Genomic DNA, 21,463 nt, shown 5'->3' on the forward strand with positions numbered 1-21,463 from the left:
TCCTATTTGCCAGACCTGGTCCCTTTTGGCTATTTGCTATTCCCAATTTAAAGAAACACCTGAAAGGAACAAAATTTAACACCGATGATGAACTTGTATCTGTAGCTGAGAACCAGTTTGTGCAACAAGGCTTTTTTTTTTTTCTCAGAGGATTGTAAATGATGGCATTGTAACAAATGCATAACACTTTATGGGGATTATGTAGAATAATATGTAAGTTACATGGTTCTACCTCAATTCCTTCATGGTGATTATCACAACTTTTCAACAAATCCTCAAACTGGATGTTTTCTAATGCTGTTCTGTTTGTTACCTCATTAAATTACCTTAAACATTCTGAAGATTCTAAGCTTTCTTAGCACATCACAAATACTGTCATTCCATGATTTACCTTTTTTTATTGTTAAGATTTTCTCATCAGTTTTGTTTATGTATTTTTATACAGCTTAGCTTTCTTTCATTTTCTGTCTCCAAAAGCACATACTCATTAACTTAACCAGGAATATTCTTTGATTTCTTATTTTCATGAACTTTTTATAATTCATCTTTGTGCAGAACTGGATTACATACTTCCATGGTTAAGTTGTTTTTTCAGTTTGCTATTCAGTGTCTAACATTTAGTTTTCTTCAAGCTTTTCATTTCTTCTTTATTTCTGTCTGTTGTGTACATTTTTCTTTTTAAAAGGAAGACTTAACCTAATCACCATTTAGTGCTAGCATTTCTATTTCAAATGTCTGTGCTTGAATCAGCCTAAAGATATTCTTATCACTGATCTAATATTTGAGACTTCTCTTGTATTTCTCTCTTTGTTTGTATTTATTCTGAAATAGCATTAGCAAACATAATAAATTGCTCAATGTACAAGCTATTTGTGATCACCAAGCTTACTGTGGCGAGTTGGATGTCATGACACTATTCCTTCCTGAGCAGAAATTTAGCAGGTGCTGGCCATTATAATTTGCAAAGTCACTGGATATTCATTGGGTAGGTTATGATTAAAAGTGAATTCTTGACAGTTCTTGTACCTGTTTTAGATTTATTCAGAATAAGCTGAATATCATTTTTAGTATTCTGATAAACAGCTTGTATATGGAAGTTGCAAACAGATCTCAATTAGTTTTTTGTATAACTTTCTTCCTCTAGATTCGCCAACTAGTTCCAGAAGGGAAATAGGTTTCTTTTTTCCAGATTTCAGGGTTGAAGATTGGCTGAAAAAAGAGGAGCCATTATTCCGTAACCACTATGTGATGTTTGATAAGGAACACTGGATTCATAAGGTTAACCTTCCAGAAGATGCACGAGCAGCAGTCAGTCGATCCTTGTAAAATAACGAACTATATGATTTGTGTATCTGCTGTAGATTAGCTTGCATTTTGACAGTATTATAAAATTTCAGAAATACAATTTTATTACATAATTGATAGGTGGCTGGTCCACATGTTTATCACATTTCATGATTTCTCCTGCATTTGTTTTAAGCATGTGATTTTTTTTTTTTTTTTTTTTTTTTTTTAATTCTGGAGATGCTTTTTCTAAAAATCTTAATTCACTGACTCTAAGTTGCCATTTATTGAAAGAATTGGTTTTTTATTACTATTGAATAAAATGCATATCGACAAATCTTCATGTTTGATAACTGAATAATTCTTTGTTAATATTTACTATACATTCACTTGAATTTTGATTCAAGAGATTTTGATAGTGATGCCCATTTGAATTTAATAATTCAACTGAAACCTAAAACATTGTAATTTCCTACTTTAGAAATGTTTTTAAATATGGCACACAGATTTTTGTGCAATATTTTTATCTCTTGAGATCTTGAAGCGTTTTCTCCCAGAAATTTAACTTAGTATTGAAAGGATAGTGTTCAAATAGCTTCTAAATGTGCTGGAAAAGAAATGTGTGGAACAATGTGAAGGAAAAAAAAATCGACTACTAGGATTGATATTTATCAATACGTTTTGCATTTTATTTCAAATGCATATAAAGCCATGTGTTATAAGAAACTCGCTTAATGAAACGATGTGTGTACTGTTTTTATAAGCAGGCTTGTAGCATTATGATTGTAGTTGGAATTGACAACTTACTGTATCATCTTACATTTTAAGAATGTAATCGCAGCTAGGGATCACTATCACAAACGTCATCAGCCTGATTGTTGGAGAGGAGAAAAAAAATTTGATTATTGATTTTCAGTAATGTATACCATTTAAAGAAGGAAAAGCATTCTTTTGAGAGGCAGTGAACTATTTCATGTGCTACTAGTTACTTCCAAATGTTTGTATGCTATAGTTCCTATATAATGTTCTTAGAATAAGTGCTGGTTTGAAAGGTTGTGAAGTGAGTAATACTCTGATAGCAAGTGAATAATTACAACTAATTTACAACCTTGAGACTAGATTTCATGCTATGCTTATATTAAAGAATGTATTTAACAAATGTAAATAGCATTTTTGTTATTAGTATTGAATTATATATTTCCTTTTTGTAAATGACTGTAGTGTTTATTTTTGAAGAATTCATTTACAGTTCCAGCTGAATTTCATAATATAAAGAATAGCTTTATATATATTTTTTACCTGATTTTTAAGTGTATATCAGTATGTTCTGTTGCTACTTAACATAAGTGCATGTTATTTTGCAGAACTTGTGCCTTCTGATAAATTCATTCATACTGCATTAAGAGGATATTGATAAATGTCCTGAAAAATATGATGAATAATTTTAAATTAGCACAGTGCAAAGCTGTCTGTTGGATGTATTAAATTGAATGCATGTCACTTGCAGGTTGGCTCCTGTTTTTTTGTTAAATCAGCTAAAATCTAACTTTCTATAGAAAACAAAGGTGGTTAGCTCATATTAAAATCTGCATCTTGTGGTGTTAGCCATACTGAACACTAAAGGTGCATTGGACATGCTGCTAATATATGTGAAGGAGTTGGAAAGATGAATTGTTTAATCTATATATACTTGGGCAGGAGGTTCTTTGGTGCCTTTGAATTATGGTATGTTGGTAGATTTAAATATTATGGAGGTGTTTTGTTGATTAAAACGCTGTCTGCAGTGAATTCTCATTTGCTAAAAATGAGTCAACATTCTTTAAATGCTGGCATGATTTTGTCCCAGCATTTCATTTATTGGCATTTAATTTTTTGATGCCTTCTATACTGTATGTATGTATGTACACACAAACAACTACATTTCGATCATGAATTGTTAATTCAGAAACTTTACTCTCTTTGTAGCATGACTGCAGATAATTGTTTTATTGGAAAACAATATTAATTAATTGGTATACTAATTAAATTAAGTGATTTCAGGTTAGAAATAAAAAGTAGTGAACCCTGAATATAACACTTGTCTAAAATATTTACTTTGAGTTAGCTAATTTATTTTCCTGTTTTCCCATAACCATTCCATTTAAGTATGTTAATTTAAATGTAAAGAAACTAAACTTAAAGTACTTATAAACCAAACTTCATAAGTACTTTTTTTATATATATATCAAGTAATTGATATAAAGGAACCTGCTTACTGCTTGTAAATATGTAGAATTATAAATGTTAAATATGTTTTTGTATAATAATTGTTGGATTTTTGTTGACTTTATATGCTTCTTTTCTGTTAAGTAAACTTGTATTCTAGACAATCAGTGAAATGCTGCTGCAGGTATGGTAAAACTCTAAGACATAAAATCCAGTTGAAATGTTAGTTAACAGCAAGCATTGTTAGAATGGATGTATATCATAACCAAAAATTATTTTTAATAACTGCTAATTCATATTGTCAGTGTTACTTTTTAAATACATGTATTTCCATATATTAAGTTTCTCTATAATCAGTACTAAATAATTGCCTTTTTTAATTCATAGTTTGTCAAGGGAAAGGATAAATCTAAAATTTACAAATATTTAACTTTGTTATGTTTGGATGAAATATAAAAAGTTGCTCGTAGTTCTGATAGCTCTGACATACATATTAAATGAAAGCTACAGGTAAAATATTTGGTATAACAAAAGTGAAATCTAATTTCATTACAAAACTTTTTTTCATAGTTGAAATTAATAAGCTATTGCATTTATTACATGCAATTTGTACTGAGATTGCATTTGCAGCATATGAATAAGTAGAATTTTACTGAATGTAGCAGCATATTTCAGTGATGGTTAATTGAACAATAATAAATTTTGATGTTCAGAATTTGTCCTGTCTTTATTCACGTGAATATTGCATTTTTGCACTGCTGATCAACTGAATTTGTTATGGCTGTCAAAAATATAACTTAATTGATTTTAGAAAGCTGCAGATCATAGTTCTTAAATTTTTCTTTATTAAAATTGGAGTTTTATTTACTTAGTTTTACATTACATCACATGCATAATTATCTATAGACTTCAGCAAAGTGAATGTGCATTCACTCTCCCACTAACTTTTTTTTTCTCCTATCCACAAAAGGTTGCAAATCTATAGTACATAAAGTACTTTAGCAGAATAAGGACTCTTATTTTATTTATTTTTGCATAGTCCAGAAACCCTGCTCTAGAAACCTAACATCAAGCTTTTTTAAGCCACTTCATGCTTCCAGTAAATGGAGGTACTTTTCTCACATCAGGTAATACGATTCATCTCTCACCTAAAAATTTGCAGCTTAGAATATGGGTATGTTAAATGCTTGAGAAATCAAGCCAGTGTAATGAACTCTTAAGAAATTAAGAACTGATATTATTTGCTCAATCTTGGCATTCAGTGCTATTCTGCAGGGGGTGGGGGGACTTTCTTGTAACAAACTTAAAAATTATATATATGAATATGACTATTTTTTTATGCAGGTAGAAGAGTATCATTCTACAAAATTTTGCAGAACACACAAATAGCATGTTGGCCTTCATATCCTTAGTTGCTGCAGCCATAATACAAACTTGACTTAGTATGTCTGGCATAGATAGCATACTGTATTCTTAGATGTTACAGTTTTGCATTTAAACCGGTATCTATCATCTACAGAATGCTATTAAAATTGTCCTGCATCTTCTGCACCAAACATTTGTTTTAATATTGATTTTTGTGAATGCTACTTGTAAAGGTCATAAGCTTGTTTGATATGTTAATACCATGGTTAGGCTAGATAAGTATTTCTTATGGGAGTAGGGAAAAGAATTAGAATATTTTCAAAGGTTAAATGCAATTTTTCTTATTTCATTTATTTTGATTACTTATTGGGATAGTTAGAACATAGTCAGCAGCATTTGATGCTTTGCATCAGGAAGACCTGATATTTTGAATACAAGAAACATTTTATGCTGAAGATTGAGTTAGTCTTATATGAAGGTGATGAGGTTTTTTTTTTTTTTTGAAGAAATTGGTGCAAAATCTCTCCAGAGAGCACAATTGTTACCTAAGACATCCCTAGAAGTCTGGATGCTGCCCAGAGGAGAGCACTTTGGCTCATAGGTGATCCTTCCTTTACAGATAACTTTATGCAATGTTTCAGCTGTGTCTGTTCTATAAGTACTTCCATCACTGCTGCACTGAAATAGCAACTGTCATTCTTTTTTTCTCTTAGGCCTGTTGAAAACAAGCAGTGGCAAGTCTCTTTTCAGTGTACCTGCAAACATACTGAACCTGCTTCTCACTTTCCTCTTTTATCCCATCTACCTCTTCTCCAGAAAAACCTTCCTCAAGAAGTATTCCCAAATTAGCCTGCAACTCTTAAAGAAAAATGTCAAACTTCTTCCTTCTCACTCTTGACCTGTTTCCACAAGTGAGGAGTGAGAAGAAATAAGACATTACAAGGCTGGAATAGAAAATAACTTGGGTGGAATTTGGGATGAAGTTTGTCGATAAGAACTTGCACTTCTTTGATAGAAGTCAACAAACACCATAGTCTGAGGAACAAGCAGCCTTGGTGCTCACCTTAAGATATAGGACCTCCTTTTACTGTGACTGCAGCAATTCTATGGAGCATATGATAGCGATCAGTGGAAATTTTGGGCCATTCTTTCTGTAGGAATGAATGAGGTTCTGGACTGTGTGAGGTGGGCATCCCTTGAACCTCACCTGACACTCCAATTAATCCCACAGATATTCAATAGGCCTCCACAGAGCTCTGATCTCAGGGCTCATATAGTGCAATGTCTTGCTAAAAGAGACCATGGAAAGTCATTTCCGTAGAAATCTTGCAAAGTAAGAGGCACTGCATTGTTCAGATACCTCTTAAGAGGTCAATGTTTTGCCACCTCAGAAGTATGCGGCCAAACCAAGAAAAACCATCATGTTGGAGGCTTAATGGATTTTTTACAACACTCAAAGAATTAAAATAGAATTTAATACTTCCTATATTTCGTCCTAGTCACTAGGACATCTACGGGGATTACAAAAACAATTAATGTAACATATACACAAATAACAAACAATACTAAGCCCAACCACGTGGGTGACACTAAAGTCCTACTAGGTAGAGCGCCCTCTAAGGGAAGTAGTAGGTGGCCTGGAATGTAAGGTGGGAACTCTGGTGATGAGTGTTTCCCAAATCTTCGAAGCTTAATGCAACCATATTTATTGAGATTTGGTTGGTTTTTGAGAGCTGCTGCTGCTTCTAAGAAAAGTCTCTCTTTCTTGAATTTGCTGTGGTGGAGCATGGTGGTTTTCTTCCATGATACTCTGTGGGTGGTGTCCAAAACATGGTCAGCCAAGCCTGAATGGCCATAGTTGTGTTTGAAGATGTAAGACTTGTGTTCCTCTAGACGGATGGATGCTGATCTGCCTGTCTGTCCAAAGTACGCCAGCTTACAGGAACAGGGTACTTTGTAAACTCCAGGCAGAGAGAGAGGAGGGAGCTGATCTTTCGTAGAACAGATAAGGGTAGCCAGTTTGCGGTGGGGCTTATATGCTGTGTGTAGATTGTACTGTTTTAGTATCTTGGCTATTTTTTCAGATGTGCCACGGATGTAGGGTATGGTGATGGCATTTTTAAATTCTTGTTGACGAGAAGGAAGGGGAATGGGGGAGGAGTTAATTATTTTTTTGATACTGTGATCGCTGTAGCCATTGGAGAGGAAACTCTCAGAGGAAAGCTCTCAAAAACCAACCAAATCTCAATAAATATGGTTGCATTAAGCTTCCGAAGATTTGGGAAACACTCATCACCAGAGTTCCCACCTTACATTCCTGGCCACCTACTACTGCCCTTAGAGGGCGCCCTACCTAGATAGGACTTTAGTGTCACCCACGTGGTTGGGCTTAGTATTGTTATTTGTGTATATGTTACATTAATTGTTTTTGTAATCCCCGTAGATGTCCTAGTGACTAGGACGAAATATAGGAAGTATTAAATTCTAATTTAATTCTTTTTGAGTGTTGTAAAAAATCCATTAAGCCTCCAACATGATGTCCTCACAGCACTTAAGCCTCTACACACGTACAAGAAAAACCAGTTCATACAATCACACCGTCACCGATGAATTTCATAGTCGGGGTTACACACTGGTAAGATACATTCACTGGGCATCTGCCACATCCACACCTGTTTATCTCCCGGTATAAGGTGTGGCATGATTCGTCGTTCCATAACAGCTTTTGAAGCTTCCACATCCCACTGCAGACTATGCTGTATGCATGTTGGTTCAGATAATGTGGGGATTGCATATGTTGTGAGCCTAGGTTCTGAATGCTTGTTCCAGTCGATCCCCGGAACTCCGCATTCAACGAATGGTGGTTTTAACGGGATGTGTCCGTTGACTTTCTTGGAAAGAAGTCAACGGACACATCCCTGGGCAAGGTGCATCATGCCATGTAACAAGTCACGTGTTTGCAGCCGGTGCGATTGTATCGGGGTGAAAAGGCTGCGAGAAGTGAACTTTAAAAAAGGTGTTATGATAGGATGCCAAGTTGCAGGCCTATCTGTTCAGCAAATTGTTGACAAATTGGGCCATCTCAAATAAACAGTGATACCACACGGAGATGGAGGCGCAGGGTATCAACAGTGTTAACTGCTTTCCAAGCAGTATATATAAATTTGTGTTATCATATTCATTTTGTATTAGCTGGCAATTTGTTCAATGGAAGAACATTTAGTTTGAAAGGGAGATGTCTCTGATATTTCAACTTGATTTGCAAGTTCGTAGTATTTAATTTAGTTGCTAACAAATATATTTTGAGTTTAATTCTTAGATTAAACACTAGTTTTCAAGTTCTTGTGGTATGTTAACAAGTTCAATTATAGCTCCCCCTGTGGAGTTGTAACAGTCACTCTTTTTTTCATATAGTTTGCATAACAATAAATTGGCATGCCAAATGCAGTGTAATCAGACGGTGATGGCTTTTGAAGAATGCACAGTCAAAGAACAGATTTATTTTAGCGCTTTTTAACGCATTCATAAGTAGGCCATCCAAGATAAATACCTGGTTGGCTGAGTGGTTAGCCTATCTGCTCTCTAGCCAAAAGACGGTGGTTCAAATCCCACCGTGGACATGGATGTTTGTGATTATCTGTGAAAATACTGGTGTGTGTGTATCGGGGGCGGGGTAGAGGATGGTAGTTGCGGTTCGTTGTAGTTTGTGGAGAAGTTGCCCTCCCTGGATTAGTCTTTCGACTCCCTGCATCTGTCACGTAATAATAACTGATAAAGAAGGTAGTCGAAGTGTAGAAAACAAATCGATTCATGTCTTATTTATTCTTTTATTCATTCATAAAGAAGGTATACTAATACAAAGTTTTCTTACATGGTTGTCCACTAAGCCTAAAATCGTCAATGGCTATTTTTCCAGGTTCATTTCTGGTAGTGTAAGCATAGAAGAGGATCTAAAAAAAAAGTGATATAGAAAAAAAATAAAAAAAAACCGACTAATTTAAAAACATTTGTTATTGATTGTATACCAAAGAAATTACTTCCATCTGATTTAAAACTGTCAATAGTAAATAGAAAATAATCTCGAAAGCAATTTTATTTGTATTTCTACTGCATTAGAGGATTCTGAGAGGTCCACTAAAAATATCGAGAATTATTTCACCTGTTAACCTTACAGCATAATAAAAGTTCTTATTCACTTGCTTGAGTTGCATACAGTTAGTATTGAAAGTAAGTGTTGTTAGCACCTTATACTCTAAACTTTCATGCCTGATAATCGAGCATAACACTGTTTGTGTAAATATCTGAAAGATTGCAACTGCAAGACATGAATTAATGAAAATTGCATTTGATAAGGAGAGAAGTGTTTAGCAGGATAGAAGTATAAAACATCATCGAGAATGACAATAAAATCACAGGGCAAAGTTATTAACTTTCATATATAATATATTTAAAATCGTTAATATAACATCTGACTTCATTTCCTTTTCAAGCAGTGAATATATATTTTATTTTATGTGACTCCCACCCGAAAGACGTATTCACAACATCTTGTGAGTGGGAGCCACATAAAAATCTATCCACAGCTCATCGTAGAGCACGTTTTTCAGTGGTGTTATATCCATAAAAATTGAACAGGACACCAATGGGGTATTGTACTCTTTACAGATGAGTCGTTTTAGTCTTTCCTGCGATACTTGATCTGGTGTGAAAGTGGTACTGCTTACCATCGCGAGAATATTCTTGAAAGAGATAGATATGGCGGTGCTGGGGTTATGGTGTTGGGAAGTATATTATGCTTAATGGATGCACCGAGTTACAACTGCTGAAAAAAAGGAACTGTGACTGAACGATATTACAGCTAAGTTCTTTAACGTCATTTTCGATTGTTCTGTGGTGCTGTAGGTGAACTGATGTTTGTGGATGACAAATGCCACATCACATCGTACACTAGCAGTGGAGATACTCCTGGAGATGGAGGATATTAATCGAATCGGGTGGTCAGCACTTCTTTCAAGAGGTTAAAATAATTATGAGTAATGTGATCGAGAGGTAAGTGTTGAGGGGTGCAACAGAACACAAAAGAAGTGAAGACAAGTTACCCTGGTACAGTGGCGTGGGCAGGGCCTGCCCTACCATACAAGCGAACCAAGCATTGCTTGGGGCGACAAAATATTGAGGGACGAAGATGTATATAAATTTAATATTAAATTTCTGCAACCTTTAAAAAGCTCCGCGCTTGGAGCGCAAAAATACCTTGGGCCGGAGATGGCCAGGGGCCCTGTCCCCCAATGAAAAAAGGGGGGGAAAAATAAATTTTCCAGTGTCTTGTGTCGTGCTTCTATTTCTATATTACTTATGAATTAGCAATCTATGAATGCTCAGTCATAGGTCGTATGCGATGCGTAGTGTGTATTCTCAAATCGTCTACTCAACTCGCCCCCCACCCAAGATTAAATCCTGAGTGCGCTCCCCTGATAACACTGTCGAAGTGATTGTGGACTAATTGTAATGTCTCCAAAAATCAGTCTACTTTCTTTATGATAAATATCGATATGAATAATGAAAAGAGAACTGTAGGAAAAACTTTCATCAAACATTAAGAGTATTTTAGGGAGTAGCTATTCAAATCACTTCTTGAGGAAAATACATTTATAGTTTTAACTGTAGTAGAATTAGAAGTTGCGTTGATGTTCAACAGCCTGACAAATCATTCTATGAGGTATCCAGCCATCAAATATAAACATGATTAGCGACAATCATAAAATATATTTTTATTTTCGATCTTTGTTGTTCATTAGAGTACCACGTAATCAGGAGATTACTTCATTAAAAAGCATGTATTAATTTGCCTTTCACTTTACCTCAATGCGAAATCGAGGAGGGAAAAAAAATGGGAAACTTGATGGTATTAATATAATATTACTTACCACTGTTAGATCATCGTCCATATGAAGGTCGATGTGGAGTGTTTTCCATTTAGTCGATTGCTCTCTGTGTATATACACACTGCGTAAAGAGATTGCCCGTGCCTGAACAACTCTCAGGCCCCTAGCTCCAGTTCCATTCACGTAGACGCTAATAGAAAGACAAGCATCACGAGGTCTCTGAACATCATACACCGGAGACGCGAGTACTGCGTTCTTACCCTCGGTTTCTTCTGCATCCACATATACGAAACTTCCTGAAACATAGCGAGTGAACCGAATCTTAATGCTGTTATGTTATATATGAACTAATTTTAGCTCTTTTGCATAATTAACTTTTTTATTTTTAGTTTATTCGAGGTGTCCCCCCCCCTTAGATCTTATATAAATATACCTAGTTCTTTATAGATCAGTTTCAGACGTAACATTACGAGTATTTTTAGCTGCAATACGATACTAAAGTCGAGATGACTCCATAAATTCTAATAGAATTATTAAATATATTAAATAATATTTCATTAAATGATATTCAGCCAGAGCTGAGTTCATGTTATTGCAAAATGCTTTGCGCCGAATTCTGCCCATAACAATAGCCCAATGGAAATCAAAACTGAGATATCTGGACAAATTTTTGAAGATCCCAAACAAAGGAAATTCAGACTTATAGACAAAATGATTCCATTATTTATCCTTGTGCATTTTGAGAAACGAACCTGAAAAGGCATAACCATGGGCAGCTCGTGCATAGGCACTGCGGAACTGCAGCACCTTCAATTTTCTCTCTCTATATATATTAATTTATATTTGCTTGTAATATTTAATTTTATCATCAACAATCCTATACAATTCTCTTATGTTGTATAAAAATAATAAAAATTCATCTTGCACCACTTAGGAGGGCGAAGGATGGTAGCAGCACTGTGTTTACCACCGTGTCATATTGCTACGCGCGCAAGCATATGCACGTCATAGTGAGATGCGAGCTATTAGTATTGCGGCACTGTTCGTCACATTAACATTTCTAGCTAGATGGGTGTAGCAAAATTGCTTTTCATATTCCGCTTTGTCTTGTAATGAAAGAACTTTGAATGGAGTTGGTGAGCTATATGCTCGCCCATTGAGGGCAGTGAGGCTAACTGTGTTCAGCTGAACTTAAGATAGACTTTGGTCTTTTATATTTGAATCTTTCTGCTTCATTATATTCCGAAGCTTCGTTGATTAACGGTTTGGATGGTTACTTGTCTTGGTAAAGGACTTCTCAGCTAGATTTAGGAGAAAGGAAGAGATATAGGGGATATTAACTTCTCTATGGATCTGGGTGTTTCTTATAAACCAAGGGGCATTCAGAATCATCCTCAGGCACTTATTCTGTAATCTCTGAAGTTTTACAATGTTTGAATTCGCGGTGTGGCTCCACGCTGGGGATGCGTAAGTGATGACCAGTCGAATTACCATCTTGTAAACTGTTAATTTTGTTTGCGTGTCCAGTTTACTTTGTCTGTTGATCATAGGGTAGAGCTGTGCTAACACTATGGATGGCTTTGAGGTTATGTAACTAATATGTTTGCTGAATAGGAGTTTACTATCAAGAATCACTCCAAGATATTTAACCTTTTCTGACCTGAATTTTTTTTTACAAGTGAAAAAAAATTTTTCTTTCTATTTATTTTGTCTTTAGGTCTAAAAAAAAGCAAGGATGTCAAGTATTATTCTGAAAAACACATTTTCATTTTTCAGAAAATGCAAATGTTTTTTTTTTTTTCAATGATTCATGGAAATTTCATTTTCAATGAATCATTTCAAAATTGGAATCATTCGCCACATAATATGGTCTATGAAGGCCAAAAAAGTTAGTGATTCCAATTGGAATCACTAGGACAGAAAGGGTTAACTTCAGTCTGCCATGGAATCTTTACTCCCAATAAATAAATATCCTACGTGGTATGGATTTTCTTTCTAGTAAACAATATAGCTGAGCTTTTCTGGGGGGTTAACTTAAATCCTCCAGTCTGCCATCCACTTTTCTAAAATGTGTATGCTGGTTTGGAGTCTTTTAGTTGCCAGCTTCGGGCTCAATGATCTTGCCATCAGTGCAGTATCATCTGCATATAATGCAGTGAATGTTGTTCTTGGGTTCAGAGGGATGTCCACTACATAGATTGAGAACAGGAGAGGTGCCAGAAAGATCCCTGAGGTACGCCTGCCGAGATCCTGCGTCTGGTCGAAACCGTTTCGCCGACCCTGATCTGCATATATCTGTCTTTGAGGTAAGAATGTATTATTTTTATTAACTTGACTAGCAAGTTAAATTTTATCAGTTTGTAGAGAAGGGCTTGATGCCATACTTTGTCAAACGCCTTCTCTGCGTCGATGAAGATGGCAGCTGTATTGAGTTTCCAGTTAAAACCTTTAGTAATGATTTCTACCAGCCGGTGCACTTGCTGAGCTGTACTATGGGCCTTACGAAGCCGAATTGTTCATTAGGTAAAATTCCTAACATCTGTTTCTGCTTGGAATCTTGAGAGGATCACTTTCTCTGTCACCTTTCCAAGACTGAACAATAGGCTTATGGGTCTGTAGCTTTCGGGAAGGTGAGGAGTTTTTCCTGGCTTCTTCAATGGTATGATGGTGGCTGTTTTCCATGTAGTAGGGAAATGCTGGAATCTAAAGATTTGTAATGTTGACGAAATGGACTATGGCCTTTCTTGGAAGTAGTTTTAATATTCTGTTAGTTATGCCATCCGGTCCTGGAGCTTTTTTACTGTTTAGATAGGAGATGATATTTATCATTTCTGCCGGATTTATAGGAGTGATATGTTCGGAGTTAACAGTGTTCTGTCTTAAGGTTGTCCTAACATGTCGATGAATCTTATACATAAGGTTGCTATTTAGATTTGTATAAGATGGATTGCACTGAGATTCTAGGTTATCTACTAGTGCTTTGGCTTTCTCTTCATCTTTGTGAACTGTCCCTTTCTTGGTTCGTATAGGGGTATGAGTTGCTTTTTGGTGCGGATTGCTCTTAAGAATTTCCATACAGAATGATCTTCTGTATTGATGTTAGTCAGTCAATTTGGTTTCCCATTGATGGTTTCTGTGTTTTTGAAGAGCTTCCCGGACCTGCCTGTTTAGATTGTTCATATACTGTTTTATCTTGTGGGGCACTGGTATTGTGGTATCTCTTTCTGGCTCTGCTCTGATTATCTCCATGATTTCTTCAGGGATACAGTTGGTTGGGTGGAAGACAGTGGATTGTCTTACTGATTCTATTGCTTTCTGAATTTGTATGGTTAAGTTATTTACTGTTGTGTTAATCTCTTCCTTTTTACTGATGTTGGGCACCGGACCAATATGATCGGGAAGAACCTTGGCTAACTTGTCCCATGGTATGAATGTGTGCAGAGGAGAGAATTGATCTGATGAACCTAGGTTAAGCAATATGGGACTGTGGTCAGAAGATAATTCGTTGACTGATTCCAATTTGAATTGGTATCTTACATTTTTTAAGATGACAATGTCTAGTACATCGGAGCTACCTGAAGGGCTGAAGTGGGTGGACTCGGTAGGGCCGGCCACAAATAACAGAGTTGAGTATTATAAAGTTGAAAAGTGTGCGGCCTTTGGTGTTAGTTGATGAGCTGTACCAAGCTGTGTGTTTTGAGTTGAGATCTCCTGCTATTATTATGGAGTCATTTGGACCAAGTATGAAGTCAAGATCTGTTGTCAGCAGAGGAATGCTCGGCGGGTTATAAGCAGCATAGATCTTGAGACTCCCAGCATTGAAGGTATGTACTTCCACACCGGTCACCTCCAGGTTTACTGTTTGGAGCTTATCTATTGTATTATGATTCAAATAATTCTTAATATATATGGCTGTGCCTCCACCTCTTATGCCAATTCTGTCCTTTCTGTAAATAGTGTATCCACGGATTTTTGGTTTGAATTTATTACTCAGGACAGATGGCTGTTATAATGTTTTGAGTGCCTTGCAGGAATCTCTTTCTGGAAGACGATGAGGGGCATGTCTTGCTGAATTCCTGCAGAATGGTGGCAAGTGAGGCTGTTAAAACGGATGTTATGTTGGAGCTTTCTAGCTGGAGAGATGTAGAAGGCTTAGTTCTTGCAGCCTCAGCATATGTTTTGGTCATGGTTGTTCCTTCCTGTGAGGTTGAAGGCGAGGTGTTTCGGACTGGAGGACGATCTTTTTGGTTGCTTAAAACGTTGTTACGTGGAGGAGCAAGATTGACTTTTGTTGATCCTCGATTTTTTGGATTGGAAAGGCATCCCTTGTAGTTGGTGGGGTGAGGTCCTCTGCAGTTTGCACAGCATGCTGGATTTGTGCGTGGCTTGGTGTCCCTCGCGGCACTTCAAGCACCTGAAGGCTGCCTTACATAATTTTTGGGCATGTCCAAACCTTTGACATTTATGACACTGACCTGCAGATGCTCTTTTCCTAAGAGGCTCAGTTGAAATCTTGAGTCTGCATACCACTATCAGTTCACAGATCTGCTTTTGTGTGTTGCCTATTTCCACCAGCACCAAAAGAATTGGTCTTTTATCAGCTCTGCGCATCCTGCTTACTTTTACTGGGGACAGGCCTTGTCTGGAGAGATCAGTGTTCACATCTTCAGGAGTGATGCCTTCAGCTATCCTGCATAGAACTACCTTCAGGTTCTTTTCGCTGGATAAAGTGAAGGTGGGATATGGGACGTTAGCATTGTCCATAAATATGTTCATCTGTCTGTAATCCATGACAGTAGCGGGTTGTATTTTAACTCCCTCATCTGAGTTTTTGGCCCAAGAGAATGAGATGTTTTGTTTTCTGAGGGCTGACGAGACAGGGATCCATTTTTCCTTATCCCTTAATATGACTGGTGGTCTCTTTTCTTTAGGACCATTGAGTGCGTTTATCCCTGTTGTTTTGGGATTCTTCCAGATTGGTGGAGATTTTCCTCTTTTTTTGACCATTTGGAACTCCGTATCTGTTTCCAAAGTATGATAACTGCTGTTTTGGGATGTTGGAATGTAGCATCTTTCATACTTGGGGAGTGTGCAAAATCTGATCGCGTCAGAGTTATGGGCTCTTCACTTATGTCATCCATATTGTCCTCTGTGACTGCTGTGGGTGGAATGTGTCAAAGAGCTTGACTTTTCCTGACCTTACTCAGCAGCTTTCCTAGTCTCAGGAATTCCATGTATACTTCCTCGAATTTGGCCTCATTCAGAAGTTTTGCCATGAAAAGAATTTAGAAATGTGTTAAGACACCGATGGAGAAAGAGAAGAGATTGCTCAGGTGTCCCGAGCAGGTTAAAGATAATCCTGTGGACTTTTGAGGATCCACTAGCAAATCCCACAGACACTCTTAGGTGTCCACCAGCAATAAAATACAACTAGCTGTCCTATGATAGGGAAAAGGAGTGTCACGAAATCACTTGGCCACAGATTGAAATCCTACCTCATTGCGGGTGGGGCCTGCCGGCCATTAGACCTCTTGCATGTTTCATGCAGAGGGGGAGACAGTAGGAAACAAACTGTGTCTGCGCCAGTGCAATGCGCGTTTCATGAAAAACCTTGTAAACAAACTAATCAGGCTCAGTCTGAAATAATACGTCCGTTCACATCAAAATCTATCCCACCCTCCACTCATTCTCTATGAGATGACACACGCCTAACCATCTTGAAAACTAGGTGAAAAATACGCGCCAAACAAGTTCACACCAGCTTATAGAAAGAAATTACTAAAATTCCGTCACTGTCCGTCGCGCAGTTCCACTGTTTATATGCAGTTTGCGGTAGTAGTAGAGAGTTATCGCGTTTACTCCGTCTCTTTAAATATTTGGACATTACAATTAAAGACATAACATTTGTTATAGTTTTTATTTTAGAACATTATTGGGGTTATGATAATGGATTTTATTTTTAATTAATTTTGAATTATATTAAACTTATTTAATCGATAATAAACAATATTTTTTCATGAAACAAAACAAGAAGAATAGATTTCATTTTTAAGTAATTTTGAATTATACCAAGCTGTATAATTTTATCGATAATGTTTTTTTTTTTTTCATGTTTAATTTTTTAAAAAAAAATTATCATAATTTTGAGTTTATTCAAACACGTATACACTGTACTTACAGTGTGTATGTATATTTCGAAAGTTGCAGCATCCTCACGATTTCAAGCCACGAGCCGCCACTGGGCGTAACTATAGCTGGGTTTCAGTAATTTTTGTTTTCCACGCTACCGGCCAAGAAGTCTATAGACGTCAAAGATTATCATGGATGAGAAGTGCATATTAAAATTGTAATACATTTGATATTACATTGAAATATATGATGGATACGAAGCATATGAGGATGCGTATTTTATCCATAATGGTCGGTAAGGTGGTTAATGAGTGTCGAGAAGCATTTACAGAAAACAATCACTTTCATTTCATGCACGAATGTTCAGAAAAATTGACAACAAAGTTTTTATTTTAACGTACTTAAAGGGCTTTCTTATAATATAATATATAATCAATCGTATAGCTACATTTTACCCAAATCAATCGAGAACTTAATTCCAGCTCCAGACATCCCTTTGAGGAAGGGGGGGGGAGAGGGGTAGACAGATGTACAGTGATTAATAGTTCCATTTAGGTAAGTTCCTGGTTTGCGGAGTGGAGATAGCGCTGCCTCTCTTTAACCAGCATGCATGTTGTTCAAATCCCATACTGGGCATGGATTTTCGTGAATGTCGTAGGTGTTAAATGATTTATATTACCTGGTGTGAAGCTACTATCCTGTCCTATTCATTGTTGGTAAAAGTTGGTCTGTGCTCTCTAGTGAAGAGTTCCGGATGCTCTAACATCAGCCCATCACGGTAATAACGCACTAGATTTACATCCTTTTGAGAGTCCGATTCATATTAAAAATATGGGTTCATTATTCAAAAATGCCTCTTTTAGAGCAGTAGCGTTTTACATTAACTGTTTGTTTGAAACGATTAAACACAGCCTTCAAGTTTCGTAGTCCTTGCTAGGCTTTTTTTCTTCTCCGATGCATCATTGATGGAGCCAGTTCATAAACGGTAACAACATTCCATGTGTTTATCTTGCCTAATGAATGCAATGTAAGAAAGCTACCATTCTTTGAAGACCTGATCCTGTAATTGTCGACATCACTTTCAGGATCAAGGCTTCATCTCAATGCTATTTCCTAAACAGCAAAACATGCCAAAATATGGTTGATTCCAACCACTACTGCTTTCATTTGCAGACACAACACAAATTGTAATCAAGTTTAAGGGAGATGGTAAATCCCGTATTATTCTACAGCCGGGTACGAAATTCGGATCGAAATCCTAGAGTTTCATGCCGAAAAAACTATCGGCGAGCCCAAGTGTAAGTAATCACTTGGGTAGTACAACACCAGGGCAACTCGGAGCAAAGGTAGAGGCAAGCTCCGTCACTGTCCTTAATATTCTCTCATAATGTAAAACGCAGCTCCTAGGAGATGTATTATTACTGTTTTACATTATGAGAAGAGGTCACTACCCAGACCTACACTTACACCTGGGCTCGCCGATAGCTTTTTCGGCATGAAACTCTAGGATTTCGATCCGAGTTTCGTACCCGGCTGTAGAATAATACGGGATTTACCATCTTCCTTAAACTTAACTTATGTCACCGATAAAATGGCCTTTTGGCTTGTTATAGTAGTAATAACAATATATAAGTACACCAGTTTAGCAATTCGTTAGTCGAGGTATATGTAAGTTCGGTTCACTTAAAACCTTGATATTCCAGGTCTACCTACTCGTCTACTTTCAAGTTCGAAGTCCAGCTGCTGTTTTTTTCCCGAGATCGAGAGCCTGAAGATCCTGTGCGAGTCCTGCTGCATGATACCTGCAAGTCAACTTGGTAAAACCCCTATCTTGTTATTTTCCTTGTTTTTCTCTGGTATTTTGGATCTTGCCTGGTGCCTGTCTGTCAGTCTACCGCCTGTTAGTAGGAAATTTCTGCGGACGGGGAACGCTTGGCATTTCTCTTTTTTTTTTTTTTTTCCTGGAAGGCCCATTGGTTCCTTCCTTTTTTTTCGGGAAATTATAACAAGGATATTCTGAACTTTCTGATATGACTTCCTTCTTACCTAGAGTGAAAACCCTCGGTTTCGAGGTAAAATCTAACATCCAAAAAGCGGACTTCGCGAAAGCTTTAATAGATACTGTAGGGATTAATAATATATTCGGATTTACCCCGTACGGGGGAGGGAGGTTCCAGGTCGTTGTAAAAGACGAAGCAACGAGAGAAAACTCTCTTTAGGAGTTCAATGCGAAGGACAAAAATACCTCCCTACTATAATAGGAAGTATGTTAAAAACGATCAGAATAGACAGATTCCCAGTCGAATATTTAGAAAGCGGGGATGCTCTAATTAAGAATCTTTTTTCCAAATGGGGAACAGTTAAAGAAGTTAGAATAATGCAGGACAGTGACTTCCCAGAATGGAAGTCGGGGGTGGTATACGTCTCCATGGAGATGAAAACACCCGTTCCCAACTTCGTCTTTATCGGTTCAGCCAGGGTAATGATCAATTATCCTGGTGTCAAGAAGCAGTGCTTCAGATGTGGATCCTTCGAACATATGGGGGCAGACTGCTCCAAAGGAAAATGCCAAAACTGCTTAACAGCAGGACACGGTCTGGATCAATGGGATCAATCATGTTTAAAATGCGGGGACACAAAACACAAAGTAGATGCATGCCCGCAAAGAACACATGCGGGAAGAATAGGAGGGAATATAACCCCTGTCTCGGCAACACCTACGGGAAACCCTGAGATGGCAGAGCAAAAAGCAGCTCCATCCGTACAGCCACCACCTGACACGATGTTGACAGCAGATCCAAAACTGTTGAAACAAACCACACCAAGAAAAACAGAAAAGAAGAAGCGCTCCGCAAAGGTAGAAACCCCTACTAGTAAAAACAGAAACAAGAGAAGAAAAAATGGAAGCAAACAGTGCCGCAAAACGCACGAGAGACTCGGACACGGAAGAAAATAAAAGGACAAAAGCCAGCAGCCCAAATCCAGCAGAAAATAATTTCCCAGTTTTTAGAACCACATGTTCTTGGGATACGTCATATCTCTGTGAGAGGTCTGTTAACAGACAACAAAATGGTACTATTAAAAATAAGGATACCAGAAATAATAGGAACAGCCAGAGATCCTTGGAGGCTCCCTCCCAATTTCCACAGTCTTTTTAGCGATAAGCTACAGAACCTCTGTAACGAATGGAGAGACACTAACTGGGACTGGGAAACCTGGCTACAGTTCAAGTCGCAGGCAAGGGAATTCTTTCAGCGGCGTAGGTGTGAAAGGGCACACCAACAGAGACAACGTCTGAAGGATCTCTATAGGGAGCTCAGCTGGTACCGCACCAACGAATGGAAAGGAATTCCCTGTAGCTATCTTATCAGACAGGTAGAAACCGAGCTACAGCAAGAGCGGCAGAGTAGAGTCGAGGACCTCGATTTTCGAGCGAGACTCTATCTCAGATATTTGGAAACACCTTCCGCCGCTTTCTATAATCAACAACGGGTGGCGGCAAATGACGAGCAAACGGTTTACCAGATCCAAGAGAATGGCCAACTGCTAAAATCAACCCCTGAAATACTTCGCTGTTTCCATCAGCAGTACCTCGGCGCTTTTTCTGATCAGCAGAGCGCAGATGTTTTTCAGTGAGTGGGACATCGCACGTATTCCCGAGCACCTTAGCGCTCTGCATGACAGACCGATAACTGCTGAGGAAATTAAAAAAGCCTGAAAAACAATGAAGGCAAGGAAAACCCCATGGTTAGACGGGTTAGGGATAGAATTCTACCGATCTATCTGGGACTACGTACTACTAGTTTTAGTAAAAATATTTCACGAATTCCTCACTTCGGGAAATATCCCCGAGGAATTCGTTAAAAGCTACACAATTTTTATCCCAAAGAAAGATGGGGATCGCACCTTGGCAGATAGCTGGCGACCGATCTCCCTAACTAATTCGGATTACAAAATATTTGCAAAAATTATTTGCAGCTGCATCAAATGCGGTATAGAAAGAATCATAACAAGCTCCCAGGTTTACGGAATACTGAGTAGATCGATGGAATTAAATCTCTTTTTCTTAAGAGATCTAATCCGTCTGGCCAAAAACAAAAATTATCCTTTGGCACTTCTCTCTACGGATCTGGAAAAGGTGTTCGACAGCGTCAGACACACGTACTTGCAGGACATCCTTCAGAAAATAGGTGTGGAGTGGAAGCTTCAGCAAACAATCAAAAACATCTACGCAGAGGCCTCCACCCAAATAGCTATCAATGGGTTCCTCTCGGAACCCGTTCCTATTAAAAAGGGGATAAGACAGGGCTGCCCACTAAGCCCTCTCCTCTTCTCACTCTCGTTAGAACCCCTCATAAGAAAAATAGATAGCTCCCCTGCAGTTAGAGAAATACCGTTACCCCTAGTCTCCAGACAGAGCAAAATTTTAGCATATGCTGATGATGTAGTGGCGACGCTCAGAGACTCTGAGTCAATCTACATTTATTTCGGCATTTTGCAAAAATTCAGCATGGCCAGTGGTCTTCGCGTTAATACTTCAAAGACAAAAATTTAAATTTTTGGAAATTTCCATAGAAATAACCTTCCCTATGGTT

At 37.6% G+C, this 21,463-nt stretch overlaps 2 protein-coding genes across 3 annotated transcripts in view; one reads left to right on the forward strand and one right to left on the reverse strand.

Annotated features, from left to right (window-relative positions):
• LOC150095331 (nucleoside diphosphate kinase 6, mitochondrial-like) overlaps window positions 1–4,204 on the forward strand; it is a 43,891-nt gene extending 39,687 nt beyond the window's left edge. For both annotated transcript variants that reach the window (XM_090410235.1, XM_090410236.1), the window contains exon 6: window positions 1,145–4,204. In XM_090410235.1, coding sequence (XP_090266361.1) covers window positions 1,145–1,326 — 182 coding nt within the window. In that variant the 3' untranslated portion in view covers window positions 1,327–4,204. The remainder of the gene's footprint in view (window positions 1–1,144) is intronic.
• A 4,457-nt stretch (window positions 4,205–8,661) lies between these two features.
• The window catches only part of LOC150095332 (astacin-like metalloprotease toxin 1), a 30,233-nt gene continuing 17,431 nt past the window's right edge, over window positions 8,662–21,463 (reverse strand). The window contains exons 9-10 of the mRNA XM_090410472.1: window positions 10,782–11,035; window positions 8,662–8,804 (exon numbers count right to left, since the gene is read on the reverse strand). Coding sequence (XP_090266598.1) covers window positions 8,706–8,804; window positions 10,782–11,035 — 353 coding nt within the window. The 3' untranslated portion in view covers window positions 8,662–8,705. The remainder of the gene's footprint in view (window positions 8,805–10,781; window positions 11,036–21,463) is intronic.

The sequence above is a fragment of the Typopeltis vanoorti genome, chromosome 20 (assembly GCF_054136105.1).
Source record: "Typopeltis vanoorti isolate ZY-2024b chromosome 20, IOZ_Tvanoo_1.0, whole genome shotgun sequence".
In the NCBI taxonomy this organism is placed as follows: Eukaryota; Metazoa; Arthropoda; class Arachnida; order Uropygi; family Thelyphonidae; genus Typopeltis; species Typopeltis vanoorti.